At 46.4% G+C, this 22,106-nt stretch overlaps 1 protein-coding gene across 3 annotated transcripts; it reads right to left on the bottom strand.

Annotated features, from left to right (window-relative positions):
- Window positions 1-836: 836 nt before the first annotated feature.
- On the bottom strand, window positions 837-21,916 carry LOC307230389 (RNA-binding protein 39-like). 3 transcript variants are annotated; one of them, XM_080000733.1, is made up of 15 exons: window positions 21,854-21,916; window positions 21,128-21,191; window positions 19,938-19,987; window positions 17,488-17,664; window positions 17,113-17,166; window positions 16,844-16,961; window positions 16,598-16,750; window positions 15,237-15,374; window positions 10,189-10,254; window positions 7,434-7,638; window positions 7,256-7,342; window positions 2,965-3,082; window positions 2,639-2,744; window positions 2,374-2,452; window positions 837-1,299 (listed from the first exon to the last, which is right to left on the bottom strand). In XM_080000733.1, exons 2-15 carry the CDS (start codon window positions 21,176-21,178, stop codon window positions 1,196-1,198), a joined length of 1,506 nt encoding a protein of 501 aa, XP_079856859.1. In that variant the 5' UTR covers window positions 21,179-21,191; window positions 21,854-21,916; the 3' UTR covers window positions 837-1,195. The 3 variants fall into 3 exon arrangements, with proteins under 3 accessions (XP_079856859.1, XP_079856860.1, XP_079856861.1); XM_080000734.1 differs by lacking the exon at window positions 21,854-21,916 and adding an exon at window positions 21,398-21,503; XM_080000735.1 differs by lacking the exon at window positions 21,854-21,916 and adding an exon at window positions 20,866-20,930 and having other exon boundaries at window positions 21,128-21,177.
- Between the last annotated feature and the right edge of the window lie 190 nt (window positions 21,917-22,106).

Genomic DNA, 22,106 nt, shown 5'->3' with positions numbered 1-22,106 from the left:
ACTTGTAATAGTATTCTAATGATATTTATAACGGTATTCTAATATTACTAACAGAATTCTAATGTTTATTATAGTATTCTAATGATATTAATAATCATATTTTAATATTACTAACAGTATTCAGATGTTTATGGTATTTTAATATTATACCATAATACATGTAATAGTATTCGAATGATATTTATAATGGTATTCTAATGTATTTATATTTAATATTATAAATGTCTAAAACGGTGCCATCAACCATATCCGCAGGAGTTTAGCAGCAGTCAGAGACAAGATGGCTGCGCTGTGAACGTATCAGGAGGAAGTTGAGTCAGAAGGTCCATTTTTATAATTTGCAAAGAAAATACACAACCTTGTCTCTGTCACACATATTAGTACTAGTATCACAGCACTAGCACTTCGGCCTTTAATGAGCTGTGTTGGCTTGTATCTGTGGGTTGGCAGTTCAGTTAAAAGTCCCCCCCCCCTGTCCTGTGCCCTAATGCAGCATTAGAAGAGCGTTTGTACATAAATAAAGTTGACTAGTTCTAGGTAATAAACAGGGAAGGTATTATCACTCTATATTCTAACATTCTATTTTCATCATAAGGACGTGGCTCATTCATTTGATCCATAAGCTCCTGTTCAGGCGAGAAGTGGCATTCTGCTGTTGGTTTCCATTTGGTGAAGAATCATTTCAATGTTTCCTCTTCATCCAAATTTTATTTAAATCACAAACCAGACGGGGAACCGAGTGCCTCCAACTAAATAGCCTGTTTAAAAATGTCTGCCAACTTGGCAGGATGTCCACCTGCGTCAGGAGGTTATCACAATGACGTCACAAACGCAGGCAAATTTAAAATAAAATTTAATCAAGAATATTACAAAACCAGATCTTGATTAGAAAACAGATAGTTAAATAGCGACATGGCGACGGAACCTTCCACAGCTCACGGAGCTCAACGCGCTTCCCTGGCGACAGGAAGTAGATTACAAAACAGGAAGTAGATTTACAAAACAGGGAGTGGTTCTGACCAAACAGCGATAGGATCCCGTAACTTTACAAAAACAAAAACTGTTGGGTTCAAAACATCTCAACAGGAAGAGGAAAGGAGCTACTTCCTCTTCTCTCAACATAACAACCAATCAGAGTGAAGAAAAAGTGGAACAGAAAGTCCATCGTCCAATCAGAGGGCAAGGGGTGGTGACATCACCGACGAGGGGGCGGAGTCAGCAGCTGCATGGCCGTCACAGAGTCGGGAAAAAGGTTGTGATATGTCGGCAGCGGAACATAGGCGGCCGTGATCATCTTCCCTGGAACACAGGCTGGTTAGTGCTCACTAGTTTGCTGACCAGTTAACTAGCTGATCATCTTCCCTGGAACACAGGCTGGTTAGTGCTCACTAGTTTGCTGACCAGTTAACTAGCTGATCATCTTCCCTGGAACACAGGCTGGTTAGTGCTCACTAGTTTGCTGACCAGTTAACTAGCTGATCATCTTCCCTGGAACACAGACTGGTTAGTGCTCACTAGTTTGCTAACCAGTTAACTAGCTGATCATCTTCCCTGGAACACAGGCTGGTTAGTGCTCACTAGTTTGCTGACCAGTTAACTAGCTGATCATCTTCCCTGGAACACAGACTGGTTAGTGCTCACTAGTTTGCTAACCAGTTAACTAGCTGATCATCTTCCCTGGAACACAGGCTGGTTAGTGCTCACTAGTTTGCTGACCAGTTAACTAGCTGATCATCTTCCCTGGAACACAGACTGGTTAGTGCTCACTAGTTTGCTAACCAGTTAACTAGCTGATCATCTTCCCTGGAACACAGACTGGTTAGTGCTCACTAGTCTGCTTACCAGTCAACTAGCTGATCATCTTCCCTGGAACACAGACTGGTTAGTGCTCACTAGTCTGCTTACCAGTCAACTAGCTGATAATCCTGCCTGGAACAAGGACTGGTTAGTGCTAACTAGTCTGCTTACCAGCTAACAAGCTGATAATCTTCCCTGGAACATTGACTGGCTAGTGCTAACTAGTCGATTAACCAGCTGATAATCTTCCCTGGAACAGACCAGTTAGTCCGAACTAGACTACTAATAAGCTGATCATCATCCCTGGAACACATCCTGGTTAGTGCTAACTAGTCTACCAACAAGCTAACTAGCTGATCATCTTCCCTGGAGCACACTGGTTTAGTGCTTACTAGTCTGCTAAACAGCTGACAAGCTAACTATCACCTGGAGCTCCTTTTCTACCATCTAGTATTATCCGGGTAATTAGTACTAAGTTAGTCTGTTGTACAAGGGAGTGCAATGCAACCTAACCATCATCTGGTTAGGTTGCATTATGGGATGCCTGTGGTCCAGGTGCATTATGGGATGTCTTACCAGCAAAGTATCTTCCATGCAGAGCATTGACGGCCGCCATGGCAGCAGGAATTGTGGGACATTTAACGTAGACGTTTCCCTGGCAAGTAAAACAACACTGAGCATCATGTAGTAGTACTAGTACAATGTGTACACTACTCCACTATCTAGAAGTACAATGCATTTAAGACTACTGCAGTATCTAGTAGTACTGTGTGTATAACACTAGAGTACAGTATTAGCAAGAGTACTGGGTGTACTACAGTGGTACTGTGTGTAGCAGTACCTCAGCAGAGTTTTTGTCCACGTAGATGTGGACGACGCCTCCATGTTGGTTACATTCTTCAATCACATCGTGTTGGATGTCGACGTCCCAACCTGGAGCCTCCTCACTGGGGGAAAGGGGGAGAGGTGGAAAGGGAGATGTGGGGGTCAATTCCTGGTCGTGATGGTGGATTCCCAAACGAGTGGTTCTGAGTGAACACCACGGTCTTGTCACCCTCCTACATCACACTAGGTGTTCCACAGGGAACGCTCCTTGCTCCTCTTCTCATTCTCCACATGCTACACCTTTATCTCAGCACCACTGCTTACATCACTTCCTGTCAGTACCTGGTAGGGTTGAACATGTTGGCCAGCTGGAAGCAGTGTGTGGCCAGTGGTTGGGATGGGAGGTTCATTGCTGCCGAATTGATGTGCAGAGGATTCAGAACGTTCTGGTTCATGGCGGCTGCACAAAGATAAAACAACATTGATGTGATACTATATATAATATACAACATACGATATATACTGATTAGCCACAACATTAAAAGCACCACTAATAACCACTTATATTATATAGCTCCCCCTCGTGCAACCAAAACAACTATGACCCGTCAAAGCAGGGACTCCACAAGACCTCTGAAGGTGTCCTGTGATTCAACATGTTTATTTGTCACATACATATACATACCATCATACATATATGTAGTTAAATGACATTGCAACGCACCCAGAGATTATGCACAATAAGTAGTAACTGACACAATAGCTAAACTAATTACTACCTAACTAACTGATTCCTAAAACATAATACAGTTAGAATAAAATAAGAGTTAAAATGTAATATACTGAGTGGGGGTACAAAACAGAAAATAAGAGGAATAGACTTATGTATACACAGATATGTGCAGTAAAGTGGCATGTGAATAAAGAGAGGTAGTGTGTGTTGAGATATAAAGTATGAAACAGTATGACACAGCAATACAGTAACACTGCACAGCACAGTACACAATTTCAATGTATAAGGTACAGTAATGCAGTAGGACCCCTGGTGAGTTCAGCGTTAACAGTCCTTATGGCTTGTGGGAAGAAACTCTGTCTCAGTCTCTGTTCTCGCTGTGTGACTGTGGAGGCTCTTGCTCCACCACAGCAGCTGGAACAGTCCGTTGTTGGGGTGATGAGGATCCTTCGTGATCCTGCAGTTCTGCTGGTAGGCAGAACGTGAGGCAGCAGGCAGGCATTGCACTGCTGCCTCACAGCAAGAAGGTCCTGGGTTCGATTCCCGCCTGGGGCGCTGTTGGCACCGTGCTCCGGTGGGTTATCTCCCAAATAGGAGCCTTTCTGTGTGGAGTTTGCATGTTCTCCCCGTGCTCACATGGTGTTTCCTCCACCTCACGTCAGTAAGGACCCCCACCAAAAACATGCACATTTATCACCTGGTCCCCAGGCGCGTCCACGTATGCTGCCCACTGCTCCTGGCTGTGCCCCCGGAAGGCGTGATGAATAAAGACTGTTTCTTCTGTTTCTGCTACTACACCTCCTGGTGTATAAGTCCTGTGGGGAGGGTAGTTCCAGTGGTACGTTGGGCTGAACGCAGCACCCTCTGCAGGGCCCGCCTGTCCTGAGCAGTACAGTTCGCAAACCAGGCAGTGATGTTGCCTGTCAGGATGCTCTCCACTGCTCCACAGTAGAAGGACTTGAGGATCCTCACAGAGACCCGGAATTTCTTCAGCTGCCTGAGGTGGGTAAGGCGCTGTCTTGTCTGTTTTAAATCCTCTGTGACGTTTTAAATCCATCCTTGAAGCTGCTCACCCTGTCAACAGAAGTCCCATGAATCACCAACAGTGCATGAGTCCTCGGTTGTAATCCTCTCCTAAAGTCCACAATCAGCTCCTTAGTTTTGCTGACGTTCAGGAGGAGGCTGTTGTCCTGGCACCAGAGTGACCGGTCAGCCACCTCCTCAGGGTAGACCTTCTCATCGTCGTTGTTGATCAGGCCCACCACTACGCTGTCGTCAGCAAACTTGTCGATGGTGTTGGAGCTGGTCCTGGCCACACAGTCATGTGTGTACAGGGAGTACAGTAGGGGGCTGGGGACGCAGCCCTGGGGGGGATCCTTGTGTTCAGGGTGAGGGAGCTGGACGTGTGCCTCCCCACCCTAACCACCTGGGACATGGCTGAAAGGAAGTCCAGGATCCAGGCTCACAGTGGAGTGTTCAGACTTAGCTTACCACCAGCCAGTCTGGTGGGGACTATGGTATTGAAAGGGGATGGTAGCTCAGGAGGTAGAGCTGGTGGTCTAGTGATCCAAAGGTTGCTGGTTCGATCCCAGGCTCCTCCTGCTAGCATGCTGTAGTGTCCTTGAGCAAGACACTTAACCCCTAATTGCTCCTGATGGCTGCGTCCGTCGGTGTTTGAACAATTGTAAGTCGCTTTGGATAAAAGCGTCTGCTAAATGACTAAATGTAAATGTAATGTAATGAAAGCTGAACTGTATTCGATGAACCGCAATCTCTCATGGGCCCCCTTCCAGCCATCAAGGTGTGTGAGGGTGGTGGGCAGTACCTGGGAGACCGCATCGTCTGTGGATCTGTTAGGTCAGTACGCAAGCTGCAGTGGGTCCAAGGTGAGGGAGGGAGGCGCAGATGTAATCCTTAATCAGCCTCTCGAAGCACATCATGACCACCGACGTGAGGGCCACTGGACAGTCGGGACCACTGACTCGGCCAGGGAGGTGTTGAATATCCTAGTGAACACTGGGGCTAGCTGGTAAGCACAGTTCTTCAGTACTTGCCCAAATATGCCATCTAGGCCCACAGCTCTCCTGGTGTTCAAATGCATCAAAGCACTCCTGATGTCATGCTCGGACATTGAGAGTGCGCACTCATCCCCAGCAGTGTAATTCCAATTAGCTGGCGAGCTAGCGGTGTTGCGAAACTCAAACCGCACATAAAAGGAGTTCAGTTCGTTGGCTAGGGAGGCATCCACACTTATGGCTGGGGAGGGGCCCCTCTTGTAGTTAGTAATAGTCCGTAGCCCTTGCCACAAGCGTCTGGTGTCTTGTTGCTCCATCTGTAGCTCCACTTCCATTGTATATTTAGCATCCTTCACCGCCCTCTACAGTTTGTATGATGCCGCTTTGTAATCACACACACTGGGTGTCATGACATTTCACTGCGTATATGTATGACCGTATGTATCACACACACACACACACACACACACACACACACACACACACCTTTATTAGGTACACATGTTCAAATGGTTATCACAAACAGCTAATGAGCCAATCACATGGCAGCAGCTCATTGCATTGAGGCATGTAGACATAGTGAGGATGACTTGCTGAAGTTGAAACCCAGCATCAGAACGGGGAAGAAAGGGGATTTAAGTGACTTTGAACGTGGCATGGTTGTTGGTGCCAGACGGGCTGGTCTGAGTATTTCAGAAACTGCTGACCTACTGGGATTTTTTCACACACACAACCATCTCTGGAGTTTAGAGAGAACGGTCCCAAAAAGAGAAAACATCCAGTGAGCGGCAGTTGTGTGGACGAAAATGCCCGGTTGAGGTCAGAGGTCAGAGGAGAACGGGCAGACTGGTTCCAGACGATAGAAAGGAAACAGTCACTCAAATAAGCACCGGTTACAACCAAGGTTTGCAGAACAGCATCTGTGAAGGCACAACACGTGGAACCTTGACGCAGATGAGCTACAGCAGCAGAAGACCACACCGGGTGCCGCTCCTGTCAGCTCACAACAGGAAACTGAAGCTACGATTGGTACAGGGACTAATAATGGACAATAGAAGATTGTAAAAACGTTGCCTGGTCTCATGAGTCTCCATTTCAGCTGCCACATTCAGATAGTTGGGGTAAACAACATGAAAGCTTGGATCCATCCTGCCTTGTATCAACGGTTCAGGATGGTGGTGGTGGTGTAATGGTGTGGGGGATATTTTCTTGGCAAACTTTGTGTGTAAGTCTAAGTACCAATTGAGCATGGTTTAAAGGCCACAGCGTACCTGAATATTGTTGCTGAGCATGTCCATCCCTTAATGAGCACAGTGTACCCATCTTCTGATGGCTACTTCCAGCAGGATAATGCACCACGTCACAAAGCTCAAATCATCTCAAACTGGTTTCTTGAACATGACAATGAGTTGACTGTACGCCAATGGCCTCCACATGGCCCTGGGCCAGGGAATGAGGAAGGGGAGGCAGGTGAAGGCAAAACAGTGCCGGCTGGCGTCTATTTATTACAGTTTTAAACAAAAAAGGTGGCTCCTGGGCCAAGGGAAAATCATACTCTCCCTGGTAAACAGGGGGAGAGTCCTGAACGTCTGTACTTATGCGTTCTGCCGCCGTATTGTGTCCAGTCTGCTGCGCTTAGTGCGCGTGTTGCCGGGTCTGCTCGCGTGTCCTGAAAACACACGCCTTCCTTACTGGCCCTGGGCCAGAACAACTTTACAACTTTAGTAATAAATAATAAATCCTGCACTTCTGTAACGGGGAGACGGCATTTGCCGCATTCCATTATGTTCTATGTGCGCTTCACAATAGAATTGTCAATCAGCGATCACCGCCGATTTAACTTTTGCATCGCCCAAACCTCGTACTGTGTAGTACTGGGTTGTACCTGATACTGCAGCCATCGCTCCAATAGCAATGGCTCCACTCATCTGCAGAGCCTGCTGGGCCGCTGGGGGGATCTGGAGACCAGTACCTGCAGCACACAGTATACACAACACATGTTGAACCCACTTCCAATAGCCTAGCCATTAGCTGTAGCCTCCTTGTTTAACCAGTGCACTGACCCTCAGCTAGCCTAGCCATTAGTTGCAGCCTCCCTGTGGTCCCCAGGTCGATCCCGGTGCGCTCCAGCTCGTCGCTGTCCAGGAAGGACGACGCCGTGTTGCCATCCGTCCTCTCAGTCACATGACCGACCTTCATCGGCCGCCCAGCCAGTTCGAAGCCGTTCAGCTGCTCCAGGGCCTTCTTAGCACACTCTGCATCTGCAAACTTACAGTATACAGAGTACACGTAGAGTACACTGACTGGTGGATGAGAAGCAGAAAGCAGCTCTGAGCAGCTGGAACCAGCTGATCATTCCAAGGAATATACATCTGATCATTCAATAACAATAATATCTTAGACAATGTGACAAGAATATAGTCTGATAGGAATATGAATCAAACTCTCCTGGGATTAAATTCAATGTGTTTCCAACAGTCTGGGACATGCGTCATCGTTCTCACAATAATAATAATAAATATAGCTGCAGGCAGCAATACACGGGGTCCAGTTCAGTCGTGTTAGATATGTATTACAGTTCTCCGGATTCTGTGCAGTGTGGCATGAGTTACAATTTGTCAATTTTTACGACCATTCAGAGACGATCTGTGGATTTCTATAACGTTGGTTCAAGATGTCACAAAGTGACTGGTTTCAATGTAACGTCAAAAGTTCTTCAATTTTGAACAACAATAATAATAATAAATACATGTTATTAAAACTAACATTGATTTATTATGTTTATGAAATTAGTACTTCATTGTATTTTTTCTGTTAATCTACAATTGTAAAATTCAGTTAGATGACTTGTCTTTATTATAATGCAGACAACATTTATGGAACTTTAACATTAATTTGTCATGAGAATTATTATGAAAGAACTTGTCAAGACTGAACACTTTGTCTTTTCATTTAAATCTGCTACGTACAGTATATCTGTAGAAACTGTTTATACATGAAGTTTCTTTAAAGCAACCGTTTATTTTAACTTTAAACCAAACCGTGTCATTGTTATAACTGACATTGTTGTGTGTAAGTACATGTGCCGTCTCAGTGACGGGAGCTGACGTTGTGTCTCGTGTGTGTCAACGATGACGTATTTATGCAGGTTTACGTATTTATGTACATTTACGATAGTAATTACTTAATTTTAGCAACTTTTTTGTGGATTACATTTAAATTCGATTTAATATGTTTGTTTCCATGAAATAAAAAAAACCTTATGGTATTTCTGTAAGTAATTATCGCACATCCTCCTCTACGGAGCAGAAACCTGGCTGCCAGAATCGATGGCTTTGACACCAGAGCACTGCGCTAAATAGAGGGGATAAAATGGCAAGATAGGGTTTCCAACATCGGATCCAGCGTCGGATGCGCTGGTACGGCCATGTCAAAAGGCTCCCCTCGGATCACCCTACTCACTCTATCCTCCACTTCCAACCTAAAGCTGCCGGGTGGAAACGCCCTCGCGGTGCCCCCCGCACCCGATGGATTGATGCCGTCACTAGGGACCTACACCCAATGGACCTGTCGCTTGTTGAAGCTGAGTCCCTAGCACTGGACCGACCCAAATGGAGAAGATTTGTGAAACTGATTGGCTCTACGCATGGTGTCGCCCCCGTCGCCGAGCAAGAGACCTGATGATGATGATGATGATGATGAATTAGCATTTCACGACTTCTATTTTTCTGATGCCTCCCTGGATCTTGAGCGCATCACTCAGACGTACATTTAAGTGGATTCTACTCGACGTGGTTATGAGTTTTTGTGGATAACTTAATTTTTGTATTTTTTCATGAATCCGGCAAAGTTATAGGACCAAAGACATAAAATATCAATCCAACAGATCCAGACATCTACCAGGTAAAAAAAGTACCTAAATATAACGTAAATGTATAGTTTGTAATCTTTAACCACTTCAGAGTGACAGTCTACACCGCACACTGGACATGGTCCAATGTACATTCGGAACCAGAACCTGAACATTTATAGTCAATAATATGATGTCATTAAGGGTCTTACTGTAAATATCATTAATAGTGAATAATATGATGACATTATAAAGCGTCTTACTATAAATATAATTGACAGTAAATAATATGATGACGTCCTTAAGCGTCTTCATTTCATCTAGTTAGATTTGTGGCAAGTCAGTTAAGCAGGACCAGCTGAATACTTAGGGTCCACTTTGTTTGTTTTTTCACTTAAATCTGCGCTGTATGTGGATCGATTTGGTTAAAAATTAAACCACCAGATGTTTGTGACGTACCGGTTCAAACGACACCTCAATTGTGTTTGTAGCTTCGTAGCTTATGTCATTGCTGTGTTCCAGATACTTTTATCTGGGTTGGACATATTTTGGCGTTGAATGCATTGGACCGTGTCTGTGATTTCCGTCAAATTTTTTAGTTTTATTTCACTGATATCTGCTCCGTATGTGGATCAATTTGGAGGAAACTTCCATCAGAGATGTTTGTGAGATACCGGTTCAAACAAGACGGGTTCGGATTCGTAGCTTCTGTTGTTCTCCTGTTTCATATAGACTTAGATTTCAAAATTCAGAGAATTTTCCCCTAACAATATCAAAAGCGAGCTGGATCCCCGATTGTGGAATGGGATGGAGCCCTAATTATTACACAATTGGGGATTATTACACTTTCTACATCTGGACTATCAGGCTTCAGGCCCCGCCCCCTCGTCTACCTGAGGGTACAGTGATGAAGAGGGTATTATAATAAAGATATAGGTACTTACAGTGAGGAAGAGGAGGGTACTTACAGTGATGAAGCCGTAGCCTTTAGAGCGTCCTGTCTCACTGTCCATCATCAGCTGGATGCTTTCAATCTGCGCACACACATTAGACACACACACACACACACATTAGAGACACAGACACACACAGACACACACACACACACACACACACACTTTGCCGAGTGACATCCTCAAGGAGGCTGAGGACTCTTTTCTTCATAATGGAAGCAGGAACCAGATGCAACTAGGGCTGTGCGATATGACCATATACAGTACATCACTTAAGACGATAGAGAAATGACTATCGCACATATTTGTTTTATACTGTTTCTATTACTATGTCCCGAATTAGTGGCAGAACTGCTTGACGGTCATGGTGCTTTACATTATCTCCACGTGGGAGCAAGTGTAAACAAACAAGGTGGAAGGTTGAGCTGGCTTCGGGAAATAACTCATTGGATGGATTACTACAACATTTGCTGTCTGCTACTGCGCCGCAACAACATAAGGTGACGACCGAGCTGAACCCAACCAGCTTTTTGTTAGGTTACAGTGAATTCAAATTTCAATCAATCACATTTACATCTACATCTCTTATTGCAAATAAGTCAGATTTTGATATGTGACAGTTTCTGGCATAGGTTGCACCAAGTTGGCTAACGCATCGGCCCGCAAATCAATGCCAAAGTTGTTTTTTTTATATTATGAAAGTTTAAATGTTGAAGAACTCAATATAACAGGCAGCAGTTTTAGGATCACTAAATACTAAGTAGGCCTGTTATAGTCTCATGTCTCGGGTATGGGGAGCATTGTTTGGCCGTGGTGATCAATTAGCATCTTTGGTTGTTCCAGAGTTTCAGGTGAAACCCTTCCCATAAACGATCACTATATTGCAGCTGCCCGTAGAACTATCGACAATGGAGAATTTACGGACTCGTTCATCATGGATGATGATGCATAGTTGCAATAACTCAAGATTGTGAATCTGAAGATGGCGAAGACAACGACAAGCCAACCAACTATACAACTGAACTCCTTTTATGCGCGGTTCGAGTCTGGCAGCAACACCGCCAGCTCACCGGCTAATTGGTGTTACACTGCTGGGGATGAGCGCGCACTCTCAGTGTCCGTGCAAGAGGTCAGGAGGGCTTTGATGCGGGTGAACACCAGGAAAGCTGCGGGCCCAGATGGCATATCTGGGCGAGTACTGAAGACCTGTGCTAACCAGCTAGCTCCGGTGTTCACTAGAATATTCAACATCTCCCTGGCTGAATCAGTGGTCCCGTCCTGCTTCAAGAGGTCCACCGTCGTTCCTGTGCCGAAGATCGCCTCTCCTTCCTGCCTGAATGACTACCGTCCGGTGGCCCTCACCTCGGTGGTCATGAAGTGTTTGGAGAGGCTGATTAAGGATTACATCTGCGCCTCCCTTCCCCGCACCTTGGACCCGTTGCAGTTCGCGTACCGGCAGAACAGATCCACGGATGACGCGGTCTCCCAGGTATTGCACACCACGCTCACGCACCTGGATGGCCAGAAGGGGGCCTATGTGAGAATGCTGTTCATCGATTATAGTTCAGCTTTCAACACCATAGTCCCCACCAGACTGGCTGTCAAGCTGAAGGAGCTCGGATTGAATGGTCCGCTGTGCACCTGGATCCTGGACTTCCTCACAGGCCGCCCCCAGGTGGTCAAGGTGGGGAAGTACATGTCCAGCTCCCTCACCCTGAATACAGGATCCCCCCAGGGCTGCCTCCTCAGCCCCCTACTGTACTCCCTGTACACACATGACTGTGTGGCCAGGTCCAGCTCCAACACCATCATCAAGTTTGCTGACGACACCGTGGTCGTGGGCCTGATCACCGACTGCGATGAGAAGGCCTACCGCGAGGAGGTGGCTGACCTGTCACTCTGGTGCCAGGACAACAGCCTACACCTGAACGTCAGCAAAACCAAGGAGCTGATTGTGGACTTTAGGCGTGGATCACAATCGAGGACGCACGCGCCCTTGTGGATTAATGGGACTTCTGTCGATAGGGTGAGCAGCTTCAGATATCTGGGAGTCCACAACACAGAGGACTTAACATGGACTGTACACACGGACACTCTGGTGAGAAAGGCGAGGCAGCGTCTCTACCACCTCAGGCAGCTGAGGAAATTCCGGGTCTCGGTGAGGATCCTCAAGTCCTTCTACTCTGGAGTAGTGGAGAGCATCCTGACAGGCAACATCACTGCCTGGTTTGGGAGCTGTACTGCTCAGGACAGGCGGGCCCTGCAGAGGGTGGTGCATTCAGCTGAACGTACCACTGGAACTACCCTCCCCCCCTTGCAGGAGCTATACACCAGGAGGTGTAGTAGCAGAGCTGCAGGATCATGAAGGATCCTCATCACCCCAACAACGGACTGTTTCAGCTGCTGCGGTCAGGCAAGCGCCTCCGCAGTCACACAGCGAGAACAGAGAAACTGAGACGGAGTTTCTTCCCTCAAGCCATTAGAACTGTCAATGCTGACCTCACCAGGGGTCCTAACTGAGCCATGCACTAGGCTCCACTACCTACTGTACTGTATGTAGCATACTGTACCGCATACTGTATCACTGTTCAGGGTTGTTCATGATGCCGTATTGCGCCGCCGTACTGTTGTATACTGTGCTGTATTATCCCAAACACTACCTCACACTATTCACATTCACATGCCACTTTAATTCACATGCCACTTTAATTGCACATATCTGTATATACATAGGCATATTTCCTCTATCTATTCCATTTTATTTTTATTGTATTTTATTCTATATATTTTTATCTTATTCTATAAGTATTCAACTTACTGTATTACGTTTTAGGAGTCAGTTAGTCGGTCTATTAGAAAGGAATTCTTTACTTTTATTTCTTTTTTTCCTAGGACATAGTGTGTTATCACCGGGTGCGTTGCATTACATTTCACTGCATATATGTATGAAAGTATGTATATGTATGTGACAAATAAAACATCTTGAATCTTGAATCTCTTGAAAAAAAAAAAAGATCTCTGATCTGGGTTTCAACAACAGTTTGTGTTCTGACGAGGACAAGGAGGACGATGACCGTTGCACAGTGGCTGTGGGCATTGAAAAGGTTTAAAGATCAGTTGATATTGTAACAGTGGACTCAAATGGCGCAAAATAAATGAACAAGATAAACTTTCACTGATAGTGACTCGTTCTATCTTATTTTATCCTGTTCTATTCATATCATATATAATGGTCCCGGCCGATCGCTGAGGGGGCAGCAATTGGCAAAATACGATTTTACCGGGGGCACGCGCATGCACGCAGTAAGGTTCGCATGCATAGAACGTAATGTAATGTGGCAAATGCGGTCTCACCGTTCCAGAAGTGCAGGATTTATTATTTACAAGTAAAGTATTTACACAAAAGTCATGGAAAATGAAATGAAATAAATCAAAATCTTTCTGGAGGAGATTATATTAAATATTACTGTAGTATAATCACAATATCAGCATATTGAGCAGCAGGTACGCGAGGAGGGGCCATGGACCCTTCGGTGCTTATCTTATCGGGTGTTGTTGTAGTACAGTGTGTGTGTAGTGTCTGTGTAGTGTGTAGTATCTACAACCAGAGCTGGGGGTCCATGTGCCTTTTATTTTTCTTTGAACACCTGCCCCTCAAAGTCTCTGTGTGGGACTGTTAAGGGGAAATGAGACCCCTCATCACCAGTGGTTACTGTACAGCTCTGAGCCTCCAGTTTCAACATATGGTAAACTGCACTTACACCACAGATAAAAACATATCAATCAAAACCTCTGTCATCAATGTCAATAGGGATCAATGGAGTCGATCGTCAATAGACGTATAATCGTAAATCTGCCCAAGCCTAAATTCTATGTCATTAATTACATCACAATTGTGCTGGTATTTGAGATTAGATCTTTGCCTATGTCTATTGGCTTAAAAACTTAATATACATTTTGGCTTAATACATTAGGCTTAAGCCCATAATACAAGACATACATTTCCACATTTTATAATGCTCACGTTTGCGATTAAAGTTAATTTTAATGTACATTTAGCAATAGAAACACGTCGGCCGTGCAAGTTAGTTTCCTGAGGGTTAGCTGACTACCCCACTGACAGACAATGACGGATAGTGGAGGCGTGGTTGGGGTGCAGTTAACCAGCAACCGCCGTTCTCCCCCATTATCTGACTTTCTCCAAGCTTAGGATGTTGGAGGGGGATTTTCTCTGCTAGATGAGTCTAGGTGTACCAACATTCAATTAAGCATATCAAATAAGCAAGCCGACAAGCCTTTGAGCCGGCTAACCCCCTGGAACCCAGACAGAAGCAGAAGGAACTAAACGGACTGCAACCGCAATGAAGGTTCTGCTGTGGGAATATCCCAGAGACCAGGAAGAAGGACTATGGGCCTCAGAGAGGTTGGTGGTGGACAATCCAACGGATCAGGGGGGAAAGGGGCACTTAGAGGAACTCCTAAACCTGACTGCTACACCCCATGGTGAAGGAGGCAGTGTTCTGGGGATCAGAACCATCTCTCCGTTGGAAGTCAATGAGGTAGAAACTACACAGTGGAAAAGACTGGGATGGTGGTCCAAATTGTTAAAAGGGACCAGAGGGTGAGGTCCCACTGCTCCTTCTCCTGATACTGTAAAAGGAGGATCCAGATCAGAATGAAACCTCAGATGCAGGAGGAACAATGCCATGGAACTACGGACCAACTCTGTACACTCTTGGATCCTTGAGGGCTCCTGAAAATTTCCAGACCAATCTACATTTGTGTTGTTGTTTTTGGAGGTATTGTGAGTCTGGGCTAAAGGTAGCGCTGCTGCACAAGTTGTGTTGATGTCCTCTCTGGGACAAACAGACAGAGGGCTACAGACGGACAGGGGGCTACAAACAGACAGGGCTCCACAGACGGACAGGGCTCCACAGATGGACAGGGCTCCACAGGGCTCCACAGGGCTCCACAGACGGACAGGGCTCCACAGACGGACAGGGCTCCACAGACAGACAGAGGGCTGCAGACGGACAAAGGGCTACAGACAGACAGGTACCCACCCTTCCAAAAGGTTCAAATATCCCTCGCAGCATTTCTTCAGTGATGTTAAAATGCAGCGATCCCACATAGAGCCTCATGGGTCCTGCACTTCCCTTCTGCAGGTTGTTCGCTAGCGCTGCTGCGCGGTTCTTCTCTGCCTGTTTACACCACAGTGGGACAATATACTGTAAAGTACTACTTCAGTATTACAAAATTATAGAATGTAGTCAGTAGAGGTGTCATGATTCTCCAAATCCATGATTCGATTTGATTTTCGATTTGAAGGTCAAGATTTGAATTTTGAGTTAAACATTTTTTCCCAGCACTGACGGCTATGCCATTGTTAGACAATCGTGTCTTGATTTGTAAAGAAAAGCATTTGTTTCTCAATTGGAAACTTATTTGAATAGTAACACAACTATGAGAATATTTAAACATGCCTAAACAGTTACGAGCTTTATCAAAACTAGACTTTAGAATAATAAACATTAAGTTACTTTTTACACTACTTTCACGTTTGTGCGTCTGCCATGTTGGAGTGGTCAAGATCGGCTGGGAGGGCTGCAGATATTCCTCTATAAGCCCATTCAAATTTGGATGGTTTATTATTTTTAATATTCAAATGTATTAACCTTTAAAAACTCTCGATATATTTAATTTACTCCATTTCCTGCTGCTGCTCTGCTGAGAGGAGATCGCAGATCACTCCTGAAAAAACCCTACCCGCGTTCTCACATACAGGTTGGGAACCTCTGCACTAGATAACATTCCCTCAGTGATGCTCGGGTTTGTTTCCCACTTTCATCTCCACATATGTGGAATGACTGGACATCCTGGTCAAAGGTGCACCCTTGTACACACAGTGAAACACCAGACTTTGCACACCATTTGTGGGATTATTTCTTTCTAATGTGTGTTCACTGTGCAACTAACAGGATGAACTTATATTGAACTTTATTGTTATTTTTTGTAATATTCTATTTCCGTTCCTGCAGCCCTAGAGTGAGGTGGGCGGGTGCAGTGTGCGTTGAAGGATGTAGCACAGCGGATCCTCCGTGAAGCCGACTGCAGCTCTCCCAATTCCAAACCAAATTCCATGAAAGCGGTTTGGGAGCCGGTGAACTGCAGTCGACTCCATGGAGGGGCCCGCACCCTCCGCCGCACACTGCATTTGTTTACTAGCGAATCTCGACCGCCCCATTATGGCGACCATGTCGGACAATATTACTCACAAAAAAATCATGAAAAATTGCAAACCTGCTTGCGATTTAAAAAAAAACAAAAACGCAAAAGCTCACTTCGATCAATTTTCAATTTAGAATCGTGACACCCCTAGAAGACAGTATTTCTGAGGTACTGAGTGTAGTACTATATGTGGTACCTGGGAGGCCTGTACTATGATGGGGACTCCCAGCAGCCTTTGTCCGGACAGGCCGATGGCCAGAGGAACAGAATTTGCTTCGACGAACTCAATGTAGGCGATGCCCTTTGACCTGCGCGAGTTCCTGTCCGAGATCATGCGCACGTCCCGCACCTGCCGCACAGAATGTCGTCAGCCGACAGGAACACCCACATGCAGCTCAATGGCATAACCACGCCCCTCCACGGCTAGCCAGGGGGAGGTTACCTTCCCCACAGCAGAGAAGAAGTCCTCCAGGTCACGGGGTCGGATCCTGGCGGCCAGCTGCATACAGAACACTGTGCGGGCATCACGCTCCTCTGGGGACAGGCTGTCTATGGGCTGTCTGAGATACAAGTACACAGCACTCAGTACACTTAGCACTCAGTACGCCCAGCACTCCGTACACTTAGTACTCAGTACGCACAGCACTCTGTACACTGTGCTGAGGCACACTTCTAGTTAAAGGCTCAAGTGGTTCTAGTTAGTGGTCTCACCTCACAGGACTCTTTTCTTTCTTGAAAGGACTTCTACTGCGAGACCTTTTACGACTAGAGAGTGAGAGAGAAAGATAGATCAGACAGACAGACACTATTGGCACAATGTGTTAGTACCGGTTTGTGGAATGAGGTGTTCTAGGTTTTGTCGTCTATGCTTGGAGTGCCTTCTTGTGTTTTCTGATCCTAAACAAGTCGCTTCTGTCGACTTTTCCTTTTCCCGCTATCTAATTTGGACCAATCAACACTCAGTGTAACCGGGTCACATGTCCTCTACCGTCCATGTCTTATCTTTGTTTTTCACATGATGAAGAAACTCTGCAGCTGCTTGGTTTGGAGGCGGAGCATAAAACACTTTACCACTGAAGTACTTACAAGGTGTTCTTGTGGTGCTCTCGGTACCGGCCGCTCCTCTCCTTGCTCCTGGAGCGGCTGCGGCGGCGCTCCCGGCTGCGGCTCCTGCGACGTTCCCGGCTGCGCTTCCTGCTCCTGCTGCGCTTCCTGTCTCTGCTCTTGCTGCGCTTCCTGTCTCGACTCCTGCTGCGCTTCTTCCTGTTATCGCACAGACAGCAGCCAGTTAGGACATTGCTAGCCTTCAAGTGCGCCAGTGTCAAGAATCCTTCTGCGGTACAGAACTAGACCTTTCCATGGATCAGATGGTTCCAGGACTAGGAGTGTACGGACAGTAGTGCCACTGGCCTCTCTGCAGTACCACCAAACTGTGGAAGGGCCTCATGGTTCCTGAGAACCACATCCTTCACAAAGCCTTAGGGCGCTTTCACATCTGCAGTTTAGTCCGTTCGAAATGGAACCGTAGTGCAGTTCCCCCCTCGGTGCAGTTCCTTTGGGCAGGTTTGAACGCACTGGTCCCAGAACATCGAGAGAGGTGGTTCAGGTCGGTTCCAAGCAAACCCTAGTGCAGTTCGCTTACGGTGAGAAAAACAACTCTACCCTGATTTGACCAAATTGCAGAAAGTGAACCAAATACGCTATGCATTATGGGTAGCAGGAATTTTTTTTACATTTCAAGCCCTGGTCCGTCCCACCTACTGGCTCGCATTGGGAACTTCCACACACAGTGATTTCTTTCCACAGAGACACTGTGAGGCAGGACTCTGTGGACAACAGGAAGTAGACACACCTAGATTTTAGAATAAAATAGCAGCATGCAACAAGTGTCGGCTTTCCTAGCAATCTCTATCTATCGTAGTCGATCAATCTCTACCGCCTCAAGCTATGTGCAAACTGGGCCACCCATTACCCGCAATGCAATCTGTTAAAGCAACAGCCATATGTCAGTGGGCTGTGCTGGTCCCGGGGAGCGTGAAACCCAATCGGACCAAATAGAAAACAAACTAAAAAGGTATAAATTTCACTCTGATCCAGATGAGGAGCGAGGTGAGAAAGAGACCTTTGTGTGGTACGCCACCCAGCGACTCAACTCAACTTTGGTTTGCATGCTGTTCATATAAGACCCCTCAGCCTGAGGTTACCTCCTGTTCCACACCCATCTCATTTCTAGGGTTGGGTAGACATTAGGTACCGCTATGGCACCGGTTCCTATATGACCAGTATCTACTGGACCGAATTTGAATCGCAACAGATTTCGGTGCCATGTCTGAGGTGCAGACCGAAATATCCACCCTCCTGCGCTCCGAAACCGCCACGCACCTCCGCTAAACATTACCGTTTGGAATGCGCCACTTGAAATCCTCTGTACGATACGTTGCCGCTCTCCTCTCCCGTGCGACTCACCTTCTTTACTTTTGGTCGATAACGAAACCGCAGCGGCGTTCGTCAATGTCACATGATGGTCGCTTAGCCAATCAGATAAAAGAGGCGGGTCGTAAAAGTTTTCACTACCGCTACATCCTGTTCATACAAACTGTCAGTTATTTGCTAACATGTGAAAAGTATATGAAAAGTACTAACAGACAAATGGGGTTAGTTCATATAAAAACCTTTAATAACTAGAATGTCACAACAAGTAGTAAATGCTGACGATGTCAGGAGAGGAGTCATATTTTGCCAGAGAAGCAGGCATGCTTTTATTTGGGCAAAACAACTGTTTAAGTAAAATTATTTTGCAAAAAGTTTGCACTTTTTATTTATTTTGCTTTTATTTATCTATTTATTTATAGTATTGTTAGTAAGGACCCCCTCCAAAAACATGCACACATCATCATCTGACCAGCGATGGACACTCATCACCTGGTCCCCGGGCGCGTCCACGTACGCTGCCCACTGCTCCTGGCTGTGCCCCCGGAGGAAGGACAAGCCAGGATGGGTTAAACGCAGAGGCCTCATTTCACCGGCCACCATCCAAAGCATGTGCGCGTGTGTGTGTGTGTGTGCATGTGTTGTAGTGTGGTGTGCTGTGTGACAAATAAAGATTGTTCTTCTGTTCTTGTTACTGTTAAATAATTGTAGTTGACTAAGGTTTTATTTATTATTGATTAATTAATATATTGTTCAATTTCTTCGCGTTTGAAAAAAATAACAAAACAAAAAACCTTCTTTAATGTTTTTTTACCCCCACTTTAAATCTAAAAAGTATCGGTATGTCACCATTTAGGCACCGGTACCAACTTAAAAGTAACATTTTAGCGACGGTATTAGAAAAAACACGAAATCATACCCATCCCTATTTCACCCCCCCACCACCCCAGCTCCTTCCAGCTCTCGACCCCCACTCCACCTCTCACTTCTCCACTTCTCCTTCCTCCTCTCCACCCCCGCTCTACCTCTCCTTTCTTACATACATGGCACCAGGAGAGGGACAGACAGGCAGACAAACAGTGAGACAGGCAGACAGACAGGCTTACTTCTTGCTGGCCTCCTCCTGCCGGGCAGGGCTCAAGGCCTTGGCATCCTCCTAAGCAGGGGAGGGGGGGGTCGATAGAGAACAGCATGAGGAGTCACGTGGTCAGGTGGGAGGGGGGTGGGGGTGGGGGCAAAAGAGAATATAAATATTTAATACTTTTTATTATTTAAGACACTCTGTTGGGGCGCTAAGAGGGATGGGGGTCTTAGTGTGGTCCAGAGTCAGGGCCCCGGGTCAGAGTCAGGGCCCCGGGTCAGAGTCAGAGCCCCGGGTCAGAGTCAGAGCCCCGGGTCAGAGTCAGTCCTCCGGGTCAGTTTCCCAGGACAGAGTCAGTCCCAGGACAGAGTCCGGCCACGACCCAGCTGGGAGCTTCGGCAGTGGGGTGGGGTCCTCGTGGAGTTCTTCAGACCCTGAAGCAAACAGGGAGTCATACGGCTTAGTCACTTCCTGTTCCCACCCCAATTCACCTAGCTGGCTACTGATGGGTAGTTTACTCTCTAGAGCGGACACCGAGTGTCCTAGGGGCTGGGCCTGGTCAGCTGGTGGTTTCTATGGTTACAGGTGCCAACACTGTTGTCCTTACGACATAGATTGTACCAATGTGTGTCTGTAGAACTATACATGACACCAAACAGGTAGTTGTCTGAGGTTCTGGCTGCGTGTCAAAATAAAAGTCTGGGCTACAGAGAAGCATGCAGTGTGCTGGCCTTTAACTTTCAACACAGACCCAACTGGCAGCTCCCGCCACTCCATGCACTTGGGGCTTAACGGATATTCTTGTATTTATTAGTTTATTCCCAGAATCCTCTGCACTTGTCTTCGGGGGGTGGGGGGGCAATCCAGGGCAGCAGTTTCGTTACCCAGGGAACCACAGTCATGTTACCATGGAGACCACAGTACAGCAATACATGATGGGGGCTTTTTACTACCTTCATGTTTGTGACAGATCACACTGGCATTCAGGGGAGTAGAGGTGAGAAATCGTTAGGCAAGTCTACAAAGAGAGATAGATGGGCGTTTATTCGTCATGGTCTGGAAAGGAATGTCAGCAGCAGTATGACATCACAACATTCAAACAAGCAACATGAGCTAGCTGGACCGAGCTCAACATTAGTCTAGTTTACGATCTATGGCATTATGCTGCTTTACCAACAGTAAGGGTATTAGCATTACCCAACAGGTTGTACCCACCTTCCGGAACGGAGCCTCCAGCATCGCCTCTATGTCCAGATCGTCAGCCATGATCCTGCTGGATCTGAGGAAGAGACAGGAAGGAGGGTGAGAGCAGGACAGTGAGTCTGGATCTGGATTAACCAAGTCCAATCTGGATCCTCCGAGTCTGGATCTGGATCCACTGAGTAGGTTCGATCCCGGGTCCTCTTGGTAGCATGCTGAAGTCTCTTGTGCAAGATACTAAGATTCAAGATTCTAAATTCTAAATAGAGATATAGATCAAGATACCCTTATTGCGCCTGATGACCGGGCCCATCGGTGTATAAATAATTGGAAGTGGCTTCGGACAAAAGTGTCTGCTAAATGATGATGTAAAAGTTCGGGATCCGGATTCACAGAGTCCTGATCCGGATCCACAGAGTCGGGATCTGTATCCACCAGGTCTGGATCTGGATTAACTGAATCTGCCGGTCCCCAAGGACCCGCTCAATTTTCTATTCACAAACTGCAAATAATCACTGACGATTAAGTCGAAACCCAACAGAACGACTCATTTTACTGAGTCACTCGTGAGGAACCGACTCTGAGAAAAGAGTCGAACCTTCCATCACTATAGCTAACAGATAACTACCTGCCAGGCCGAAACGGCGACAGTTCTTATTTATCGCGGTCGAATCGTCCAGAATCGATGTTAATGTGGTTAAAACCGAGTCAATGCGGTGCTTTCAACATGTTAGCCGTTACCTGCGGTCAGTCCCAGAGCAGATTCAGGGTTTTAGTCTCAAAGTGTCGGCTCCGCTCTCTGCGCCGCCGGAGCAAAATGGCGGACGCTGCTCGTGTGAACACGCGATAGCGATCCAAATACCGCGAGACCAACGAACGATACTACAGAACGAGATTACGCTGTGGTTTGAATCCGTGGACGTGTCTGGAACCTGCTCAGCTGGTCAGAACGTGGTGCTAACAACGCCAAGGTCGCGGGTTCGATTCCTCTAAG

The sequence above is a fragment of the Zeus faber genome, assembly GCF_960531495.2.
Source record: "Zeus faber genome assembly, chromosome: 5".
Classification (NCBI taxonomy): Eukaryota; Metazoa; Chordata; class Actinopteri; order Zeiformes; family Zeidae; genus Zeus; species Zeus faber.
Note: the sequence above shows the minus strand (reverse complement) of the source record. Positions and strands in the feature narration are given on the sequence as shown.